The sequence below is a fragment of the Labrus bergylta genome, chromosome 20 (genome assembly GCF_963930695.1).
Source record: "Labrus bergylta chromosome 20, fLabBer1.1, whole genome shotgun sequence".
Classification (NCBI taxonomy): Eukaryota; Metazoa; Chordata; class Actinopteri; order Labriformes; family Labridae; genus Labrus; species Labrus bergylta.
This window is the reverse complement of record NC_089214.1, coordinates 7715787-7727144: the sequence shown is the minus strand read 5'-3', so window position 1 is coordinate 7727144 and position 11358 is coordinate 7715787. Positions and strand designations below refer to the sequence as shown.

At 44.2% G+C, this 11358-nt stretch overlaps 1 protein-coding gene across 2 annotated transcripts in view; it reads left to right on the top strand.

The window, feature by feature from the left end:
- The first annotated feature begins 64 nt into the window (after window positions 1-64).
- emilin2b (elastin microfibril interfacer 2b) overlaps window positions 65-11358 on the top strand; it is a 12815-nt gene continuing 1521 nt past the window's right edge. Inside the window, exons 1-8 of one of the 2 annotated variants that reach the window (XM_020654751.3) lie at window positions 65-563; window positions 728-853; window positions 1707-1888; window positions 2032-3801; window positions 10120-10329; window positions 10467-10520; window positions 10599-10652; window positions 10737-10853. In XM_020654751.3, the coding sequence (XP_020510407.2) occupies window positions 430-563; window positions 728-853; window positions 1707-1888; window positions 2032-3801; window positions 10120-10329; window positions 10467-10520; window positions 10599-10652; window positions 10737-10853 (2647 nt within the window). In that variant the 5' untranslated portion in view covers window positions 65-429. The remainder of the gene's footprint in view (window positions 564-727; window positions 854-1706; window positions 1889-2031; window positions 3802-10119; window positions 10330-10466; window positions 10521-10598; window positions 10653-10736; window positions 10854-11358) is intronic. The other variant, XM_020654752.3, reaches the window with a different exon arrangement.

The window sequence follows — 11358 nt, the reverse complement described above, 5'->3', positions numbered from 1 at the left end:
AGAAGTCTGGGGGGGAAATGTGGGAAATGAAGGTTCTGGCCAGACAGAAACGTGACAAGCTTTCACATTTTTACGCAAGAGATAATTACGGTGCCTTTTCGAAACAAAGGCAATCATTATCCCGATTTATGCCTCCGGAAATGTTGCAGGTCTGTGATATTGTGTCTCTGGATGCAAAATGAGACTTGGTTTGAGCTGCGGTGTGTGTGTTTGTGTGATCTGAGGGGGGAAAAAAGAAAAGAAAGAGCATCTGTTAGCATCTGTTAGTATTGGAGGGGTTACCAAAACGTCACACTGTGGACGCAGGAGGGAGCATGTCAGGTCTGAGCTGCGTCGACAAGGAACAACCCGAGGTGCCTTCACTGATCTGTGGATCACAGAGCTTCTTGACTGAGTGATACGGGAGGATATTTACAATTTAAGTCAACAATGAAGCGCGTACTATGCGGACTGCAACTCCTTCACTTTTTAATAACTTTTACTTCTATCAGTGGGTCACCTTTCCATTATAGCATGCTCCAAGGCAACACGTACTCAGGCTCCGAAACGCGACAGAGAAACAAGTGAGTAGGCTATAGTTTGAATTAGTAACATAACACTTTAATGATTTCATTACTGTGACGTACTTTACGGTGCGTAAATGTTTTCCATTGCGTAAAAGTACTCCGCAGTGAGTACGCACCGGAGCTCTCTACATCAGGACTAAATAATCGATGATTTTCTGCAGAAACTGGTGCGCCTATGTTGTGCACAAGAACGTCACCTGTGCCGTGGTGGGAGGCACGGAGAGTTTCGTGCAGCCGGAGGCTTTACCGTGTCCACCGGAGCTGCCAAACTGTGCCACAGAAGTGATGTAAGTCCCCTCAAATCTAGGAAAACGGGTGCACTGTGGGTATTCTTAGTCTTTGTTTGGTATTCTTAACTAAATCAAAGTACTTTTTTTATTATCATACTGACCAAAAATGTATATTACATTGTTAACCAGAAGGAAGGAATTAAGTTTGAGAGGAAGCAGCTGTTCCTTTTAGATCCACTTCTATTCTTGCATGTGTTCTTAATTTTTTCATCTCTGTTGTCTTACTTTGTAAACTTTAATTTGTATTTCCGTTTTGGTTAACAAAGATTATAATATGAAAAGACATTGATTTGTATGGGTCTAGTGGTTCTGTGGTGCTTTTTCATTCTAATTAAACGAACTAATGTTCCTTTTCCTTCGTTTTTTCTTTTCTTAAAATGTCTGGCATTGACACAAAAGAGATTTATTTTAAGAAAAGTCCTTAAAACGGATCTTATAAAGCTGTTTCATTCAGGGATCTGTGTTGAGTCTCCCTGGTAGGTAAACTCAGACTCTGTTCTGCTTTTGTTTGTCTTCACTGTCTCAAAACACTTGAGAGTTAATCTTTGGGTGGTATAGCCATGTGGGTCAACAGTGTCCTCATGTGGGGAAGTGGTGGAAAATCTTAAACTGCATCCTGCCGACGGCATAATTAATGAATTGTGACTGTGACTGGTGTTTATTGGTCATAGATGTCAACAGACTTATTATTTATTGTGCTGTGATTGCAAGTTTACAGGGAGGGTTGTGCAATGTCTACCATTAACTATCTATTGACAAAACATTTTTCAAATATACTATCACATCATAAACCAAAACACTGTAAAGCATCTGCGGTTTCTCATGTCCACAATGTGTTAAATGCTTCCAGATATCGGACTCACTTCAGACCTATGTATAAGATCGCATACAAGACTGTTACAGAGCTGGAGTGGAGGTGTTGCCCGGGTTACCAGGGACACGACTGCATGGAGGTGAAAGACATGAAGCTGCTCCAAGTAGAGCGCATGCCGTATGCTCCCTCTGCTTCAGGACATATTCCAGTTCCTCAAGGTGAAAGACAAGATTATACGTAAAGAAATGTAGCATAAACTTCCAGAAACAGACTTAAACAAGTATGTAACTGCTGGAAAAATGTCAGAAAATGTACATTAACAATGTTGTTACCCAACCCTCATTTTTATTTTTCCCTAAAGCACCATCACAGCGAACCGACAGCCAGAGGAACCATCCATGGGGAGGGGAGAGGCAGTTTGGAGGTCAGACAGGTCACAGACCACTGGAGGGTCATGGAGGATTGCAAAATGGACAACACCTGGAGGACGAGGTTCAGAGGCTGTCCCAGATGGTTCTTGACATGCAGGCAAGAATGACAGACATGTCATCCAGTTTGAGACTGGACTTCCAAGAGGATGCCAGTAAAATGTTTGTGACACTGATGAATGACTACAAACTGCCCGCCAGCGCGAGGGGCGAGGTGGCCCAAACCATTCAGGTGCAGGATTTCTCCTTTGAGCGCGATCCACCAGCAATTGATGAGGTCATGAACAAGATCAGCCAGGTGTCACAGGATCTGGAGTCCAAGAGGAACACCCTGGATGACCTGCTCGGCCGTGTTAACCACCATGACGGACAAATTCATCTGTTAATGGAGGCTGCCCGGAATCACCTGCCCACACATACTCCTGCCCCTCCAACCAGTGATGCAGATCTGCGAGCCTACCTGGACCAGAAGATCAGTGCCCTGAGAGAGGAGTTAATGGAGGGCATGGAAATCAAACTGGCAGACTTGAAGAACTCGTGCGATTATAAAATCCTGTCAGTTCGGGAGCAGTGCGAGGGACAAGAAGCCAACTACCTCAGCCTGGCCGAGCTCATGGACTCAAAGGAAACTGACCTCCGCAGTGAGATCCAGGACCTCACGACCAAGATGGTTAATGCAGTTAACCGTGAACATGACCCTGTTCTGGCTCATGTGGAGAACCTCGAGATCCGTCTGAACTCATCTGAGAAGACAGTTGTGTCCCAGTGCCTTTTAGTGGAGGAGAAGCTAAAGATCGATCAGGGGAAAGTGTTCAAAGGCCTTCGGGAGACTATGGAAAACAAGCTGGCCTCCATGGAAGACAGACTGGCCACCCTGTTTGTCAACTCCTCAACTGACAGCCAGCCAGAGAGGCAAGACAATCTACATGGGGACATTAAATCTCTAAAGGGCGCCTTTCAAACTCTGGAGAATCGCTTCGATGTCTTGGACAAGCTGTGCTCAAAGGAGTGCAACGCTAATTTGACTGTTGTAGAGAACATTGAACAAGACTTGCAGGGCTGCAGAACAGCTGTAGATGCTTTGGAGATCAGTCTTGAAGCTAATATAAACGGCCTTGAAGCCATTGAGGGGAAACTGTTTAACTATAGCACAAGCATCGATGATGTACACGGTGAGTTAAATGGTCTGAAAGGACACATGGGTAGGCTGGAGGACGTGCTATCAGATGTAGCCCACCAGCAATCTCAGAAGATCCAGAGCCTCAACACGACGTGGGATCAGGTTAAACTTGGGGCCGAGCAGGAAGTCAAGGACCTTTTGGAGCTCCAAAAGACTCAAAATCACGAGCTGAGAGACAGGCTGAGCCAGCTGTCCAGGGAGGTGAAAGCAGAGACTGAAAACTGCCGGGAACACACGGCAGACTTTGGAAAAGAGATCGCCCACATCGACAGCCGAATTGTCAGCGTGGAGAGTTTATGCGGAAAGCTGGATCCTATCTCTGGTAGCCTTCAAAGGATCAAAGAGGGTCTGAATAAACATGTCACTGGGTTGTGGACTTGTGTGAACCAGCTGAATGCAACAGTTAGAGGTCAGGCCCAAGACATTGGAGGACTGAAGGGAAGTAGTCAAAACCTCCAGAACCACATGTCTAATGTTGCCAGAGATCTCCAGGAACTAATAAACAGCAATCCTGGGAAGACAGGTGAGCTGCTACACACACAAACACTGACCCTTTTTATTGCCCCCGAGTATGAGTGATAACTTGTTCTTGGGAGAAAGCGATTTAAACACACTCTTTAAAAAAGTAGTAGATACCCATGCAACAAAACATACCGGTATTGCTTAAGTCATTACAGTCAAGTGCACTGCTGCTGCCAACCATGATTGAGCTGATATGACGGTAATTGCTAATGTTAACTAGTGTTAGCTAACTAGAAGCGATGTAATGATATTTAAAAAAACAATTAAAATTCCCCAAAAAACATTTTAATTGATGAGACAAAAACATTTATTGGAATATCATATTTTAACCAGCAGAGGGCAGTATCTGCTTTTGGAGTATTTTGTTCAGCGTCATTAAAAAGTAGGCTATTACGTACTTAAACTGATTACAAGGGATTTTTATACAATATAGAATATTTTGCCAATTTCATTTCAGAGAATTTGAGGTTTTTTTAGATTATAATTATTTAATATCAATCGCATTTCTTTATGAAAATTTGAAAATCTTAGAATATCCAGATAAAATTTTACTCTGAGGCTGGTAGCCTAGAGGTTTGTGCGTGCCCCATGTCTGAAGGCTGAAGGCGGCCTGAGTTCAAAATCCGACATGTGGCTTCTTTCTTGCATGACATTCCCCTCTCTCTCACTTTCCCTGATTTCCGACTCTATCCACTGTCTTGTCTCTAAAAAGAAAGGCACAAAAAGCCCAAAAATAAATCTATTAAAAAAAAAAAAAAATCTTACTGTGAACCCAGAATCGTGATCCGTATGGCGTCATGACTTGAGTGATTGTTACATCCTGACTAACTTAATTGCTGTATAACTGCATTACTGAGCTTCTCTTAGATTTTTCCCTGACTCAGCGTTTGCATTTATCGCCCATATCCTGTAAAGTTCACTTGTGGCCAAAGTCGACACAATCCTCCAAAAGTTCCATCATCTCAATTTAAACCAGCATTTTCCAAGTTTACATCAAGCTAAATAAGATTTATTATCCTAAGCATTTAGCAACATAAGAGCTGGAGATCAGTCACATAGCTGTAATATTTCCCGACATGGTTGGATCATCGCTTGGACCAGAGTCAGTTTGTGTATCACAGGCTGGCGGTGTTTTTGGAGTGTGTTTCAGTGTGTGAGTGAGAGGAAGTTGGACTTTGATTTAACCATGTTCTCAGTTAAAGGAGGCAGGCTTGATTAAAGACACATGCTTGAGTTAATAGAGCCCACTTGTATTGAGCAATACCTTGGCTAAAAGAAATCTTGTTCACTTTTTTTGAGCATCTGAGTGTGTCTTGGTGTGTGTCCTCTCTCTCTATATATGTATGTTTTTTAGGGTAAAACACGAAAACATCAGGGTGATAGTGCTCCCCTGGTTTGATAGCATGTGGATATTTGGCTATTTTCTTACAGTTAATACTGGAAATGTTTGTATTGGGGTTTGGCTATGTGCTGTACGCATATGTGAAAGTACAGATTTTCATATCCCTGCATATGTTGCATATTTGTTGTATGAGTCCGATCTGTAATGGTTCCTAGGAGACCCTGCTGGACTTCTCTGGCTCGCCCTGTTGAAAACGTGAACTAGAATCACACCCAGCATGTCTACAAGCCAAGTGCCTTCCTGCGGGACCGGCCCGCATTCAATCACCGGTTTATGGAGCAGGTGATGCAGCATGTGAGCCAGTTTAAAAATCTCATGGGAGGCGAGGGGGAATTAAATAGTCCTGGTTCTAGTTTTGGTTTACATCTGAGAGATAGATTTTGTTTGCTGCTTTTGTCTCTGAAGCTCTGACATGCCAACTCTTCTTATGACTAGATCTGTGATGCCTGTGACATGTTGCCACTCCACCCCGTGGCCGCTGTCATAAAACTGCATGTAATTCATCATTCTGTCAGTGGGGAGTTTTGCAAGTGGGAGCCCATTTTGCACAATTTCCACTCATGCCCCTTGTGTTGCCATTTTGCTGCTTGCTCCGTAAAAAACTCAAGCTTCCTGTTTGTCTTCACAATCCCAGCTGCCTCGTCCCTTTGTCTCCCTCCCTGCTTATCTAAAGAGACTGGAAAATGCTGCTTGGAGGAGTCCATTACAAAGAGATCCCCACACACGGCTTATCAGAGATCCACTCTTGGGCGTCTTTTTTTCTGAGCCAAGAGCGTCAGTGTGTTTAGATTAGGCGCTACTGGATCGACATCCCCTAATTTCCTCACACACTCTGCGAGGCTTTTCCTTTTACTTCTATCTCTTTAAGTCCATCTGTGGCTTTCTCCCTTTTTTTTTTTTTTAACTTCCACGGCTGAGCTCCTTTGCTTTGGAAATAAACAGTGCCAACACTAAAAGCTGCAGAAGGGTCCCAGGGGCCATATGTCAGCGTGTTTACCATGATGTCATAGTGGTGTAAACCCTGAACGAGAGGGTCAAGTAAGAAATGGAAGAGAGACTCTAGATGTCACTCTGATCATGACTCTCACACTTTGATTTATAATGGCTTGTTGACACAATGTGAAAGAATCACAAAGGCCGCTGAGCTTTAGCTTTACAACCTTTTCCTTCAGTCAACAGTTGTCCACGTATTTTAAATGTATGTTAAAGCTGCAGCTGCTCGACGTAAACACACTATTTAAGTCGTACTTGACCTTGAAATGGACCACCTTGAATAACATTAAATAGTGACTGAGAAATCTTGTTTTAATCCAATATGATAACACAAGCTGCTCTAACATCCAAGTTTCTTTATCTGTATACATGCATGAGAGAAAATCCTTCTGGTGTGTTTCAGTTGACCTAAAGTCCCTTCAAACAGCCTCATAGAGCTCTATTAGACGAGAGGAGTGATCACGCTTTCCGGCTTCTGACAGCACTCTGTGGATGAGCTGCTGGGTCAATGACCTACAGAGATAACGTTTTATGGTGACGTGCTCTGTTCTGTGGTCAAACATGATAACCCTGTGCACAAAAAAAAAAAAAAAACAAGACTGGACCTGACAGAAAGCCCTCGAGGGAAAACCAAAGCCTGTGAAGTAAGAAGGCTGCAGAGACTGCGGCTGCTTTATTTATCCCCCGTTATCCTGACTGAGAGGGCGTTACAGTATCAGACGGGAGTAAATGACCCAACTCTTTTTTTCTATCTGAAATCCTGCAGCTGGATTTACTGCTTCCAAAATCAAAGTCTTAAGAGCCCAGTTTGTTTTTGCTCAAAGTGACTCATAAAGTCAACGCACACTAAACTGCAATGCAGTCATCGTTATGTGGCTTCTAATGTGGGAAACGGACATTTTTGCGACACGGAGGGCTGTTGTGTCCTGGAAGGAGAAGGGATGGGATGCAATTAGTTTTCTGTCCACATCATCTCCAGCTGTGTGTTTTTTTTATTTTTTTTACCTCACCTCTTTAATCATGACAAATACTGTACTTACACGTATAGAGCTGTTCTCATACTGATCCCAGCATCCAAGACCAATACTGACACCAGTGTTTGCAATTGTTTTGGATGCAAGACATCTTTGTTTTTGAGTCCCTAAAGAATCAAGCTCAGTCTGGACACGCCCCTGGCTGTGGTATATCAGTGGTACCTGGAATCAGCTGATGCTTAAGTCTATGTATCAGGAAGCAAAAAATGGTATTGGACATAGGTATTGGGGGGGGACTGTGGCTCAGTGGTAGAGCTGGTCGTCTCTAAATTGAAGGATCCCCAGCTTCTGCAGTCACATGTTGATGTGTCCTTGGGCAAGAAGCTGAACCCCAAAGTGCTCCCGCTGCTACGTCCTCAGCATGTGAATGTGTAGGAATGGTATTAGTTCATACTGATGGACACTTCAGTGTGGGATGAATGTGATTTGAATGTGACATGCGAGGTCACAGGACTAGAAAAGCGCTGAACGAAGCTGAAGTCCACTTACCATCTACTCGCAAATACGTCTGTCTTCACGGCAGTAAAATCAGTTTTGAATCCCTCCCATCAAAGGCTGCTCGCTGCAGCACATACCTGAATTTATACGAGGAGCGAGTAGACCAACAAACACACACCAGTGAAACACAAGCACATGTGCAGACTGTTACCCCCTGTGCTGTTTTACGTGTACACACCGGCCCCTCTGCACATGGTCTGTTTAACAGGCAGACCTCGCTGCCTTTTATACCAAATTACCTTTTCCCCCGGGTGCGGGGACAAACTGACAAACTGTCTGGTGATTGAACATGTGGCAGTGCCCCGGTAATGCTGCTGGTATGCCTTTAATGTGTGTCTTTTCCCCTTGACAATGAGCCCGCCACCCCAGCCAGGAGGGGTGATGTGTTGATAAACTCCAGGGTCCATCTGAGGAATGCAGCGGTACCACTGAGCGACGTTTGACGGGGCAGTGGTCAGTCATTTTCTCTGTTTACGGCCACAGTAACAGGCTCAGATAATCACTCTGTGTTAGCGAGAGTCAATGGAAGCTCTCTCATAAACATGAACACAATTGCAAGTTTATTATGAAGGTAAATAGTGGAAAGATACATTTACTTTAAGTCCATGTCATTTTTATGAGGTTTTCAATATTTACTGGTTGAACTCATTAAAGTTTGAAGCATGACGAGGTAAGACATCAACCACACTGTGAGTCTGCAGGAGTAGGGCCCGCCTGTTTGCGGTCATTTTGCACGCCTCTTGTACAAAGGCTGTAGCCCTCGTTGCAGCGGCTGTTGGTTTGAATTTGACCTCTGCCCTTTTGCTACATGTCATCCCCGTACTCTGTCCTCCCAACATTACCTGTCTCTCTTCAGCTGTCTTAACTCATAAAGTCAAAAATAGCCCAAAATGTCAACTTAAAAAACAAAGAAATGCACGAGAAGCCGTCCAGTGAATACAATCATCCTACAATAAGAATTCAGTCTAAATTTAAGATTTTTGCTTTTGGATTAAAGTTTCCTGTTGAAGCGGTGCGATCATGTTTTGTTAAATGACAGAAGTTTTCCCACTGTCATCACATCCCTCTTTGGGAAGAGAAAAAAGCTGCCACTGCTCATTTTGGGCAGTTCGTCTTGGATTTAAAAACTCCCCTGTAATCCACCTCCACCCTTTTGCCTCACAGCCCAGCGAGGCGAGAGGGTGGAGGCCGTCTTGTCCGTGTTCAATCGCAGCATCCAGAGGTAGGAGTCTTTCGGGCTTCCTGTCAGGAGCAGCACCGCCGCTGTCGCATGATCGCTGTAACTGCAGCAGCTCGACATCCCTGATGAGCAAATTAAAATATCCTGAATTTTAAGACCATAAAGTAAATCCAAGAAAACGCGCTCAGCCTCAGTAACTTATATGGGTGCCGAATCCTCAACCAAAACATGTATCAGAAGTATTTATGTGGGCGCTGGAAGGTCAAGGGTTCGATCCCCAGCTCCTGCAACAACTTACCCCGAATGTCCATTTACCATATTTCAAGCACAGCACACCAAAATCTTAAATTTAAACTTTTATTAAACTCAGACTCGTTTTGATGTGCTGTCCTGAAATACTTCAGGAATTTGAAGACACCAGACAAGAATTCACATTTTTGTTAAAACACTGTTTCAGATAAACGTTCCTAATTTTCACTGCCTGGAAATGTGACCGCCTTGTACATAGAAAAAAATAATGTTTTAGGCAGAACAGGAAATCTATGTACATGACAACGATCAATGATTTACTCTGATCATTTAAAAAAAATGACTTTAATCCTGTTATTGAAAAACACTTCAACAATACAGACTCTCACCATGTCAGCCATCTGTGTTTGACTGGGTGGGTTGAGCGTTAAGCTTCCTTCCTTTTATTATAAATTGCACATTTTTCATTGTCCATCCCTCTCTGTTTAAATGACACTGACAGTGTTTGATAAGGTGTTACCCAGGATCAAAAGACTCTTTTTAACAGCACTCTTTACCTCGCCGTAGCAGCAACAATAACTCCTGTCTTTGTTGAAGACATAAAGGATAAGCTTGAACATGTGTGAGTCGTTCAGGTGAGTCAGCGTGGATGAGATTTATTTCTAAAAGTGTATTTCTTTAAAGTACATTTTTGTAAAGTGGAGATAAATACAGTGGGTCCAAAGTTCAATCCCTACCTATACATTCAAGTTGTCAGGCAGGCTCAAGACTTTCTCTTCTGCTCATAATTTGAAGGTTTATGACGGCGATTTTGGGAGATCCGTTTCACTGAGTTACAGGGGCAAGCTTTGTAACCAGCTGGTCTGTTAACATGTCTGACCTCCGAACACCTGGCCGTACATCTGTTTCCGTCTGACCTGCAACCTCAGCCCCATCGCTCAGCACCTTATCTGTCATTTTCAGGTGTTCAGGTTGCTGTGGACGACAAAGGACCTTCCCAGGGTTCAGGTCAGAGCCTTACTGTGCCAGTCGGGCCCCTGGACCCCTCCCTCCAGCAGCCGACTGTGATTGAGACGGGAGAGGCGGGACCTCCCGGCAAGATGACCTCGTCCAAGCTGCCCGAGGGGACTGACGGCAGCATGATGCCTGTTCAGGGTTTTGCTGGGGCTCCAGGTGAGACACACACACAAACCCACACACAAACACACACACAAACACACACACAAACACACACACACAACAAAACTAAATGCACTCTGCTCTGAAAGCTTCCCAGCATTGTTTCAAGTGTCTCATCTTTTACTGCACAGCTTCTCCTTCCAAATCTGGTGACCCGCTGAAAGTTAGTACGCCGATCATTACAGGTAACATTCATTTATTCATTCATTTTGCTGCCTCACAGCTGAGCTTTTAAGTGGATTACATTTGTATCCTTTCATCAGCAGATGTGAAAATGCCCCTCATCCTTACACCACAGAAACCTGCCCCGGCTTCAGGTCAGAGTTCAAGTACTAAACAGGTTCCTTGTCTCGGTTAATGTAACGAGTATTAAAGGGTGTGGTTTCCTGTCCTGTGTTCAGTTGAGGCGGTGTCGTTCTCAGCTGGTTTGACTCTGCTGCCGTTCCCCGGAGAGATGGCCATCATTCGATTCAACAAGGTGCTCGTCAACGATGGAGGACACTATGACGCTCAGACAGGTACCCGTCACCGAGGTCTCACTGATCCAAAATGTTTGGTCTTGGTCCACTTCATACGACCCCCCCCCCCCCCCAAAACCACACGTGGACTTGCAGTTTTTACATGACATCATATGCAAAATATCCAACAAGGGGAATCTTATAGAAAGGCTCTTTGCATAAGCTTCTAGATTCTAGCGGCTCTGTGAAGATAAATGCTAACTCCAGCATGTAACTTGGAGCTTTGAGCAGCTAACGGTCATGTCTCGATGATAACCCGCCAAAACCAATACACCCACAGGACTTCCTAATCCTTTTCTAGAAGACAAGCTACCCCTGATATCTTCCTGAGTTTCTTGTTCTTACATTTCCCCCACAACGGGAAGTTTAACCTGTCAGAAAGGGGCGGGGGAAGAGAGGGGCTAAGTAGGCAAGCCATGACGCAAAAACGACGTGCCAAGATGGCGGACGAGCAACCGAGTTCGACACTATGATCACAGCTTTTGCCTTAGCATCAATTCTGTAA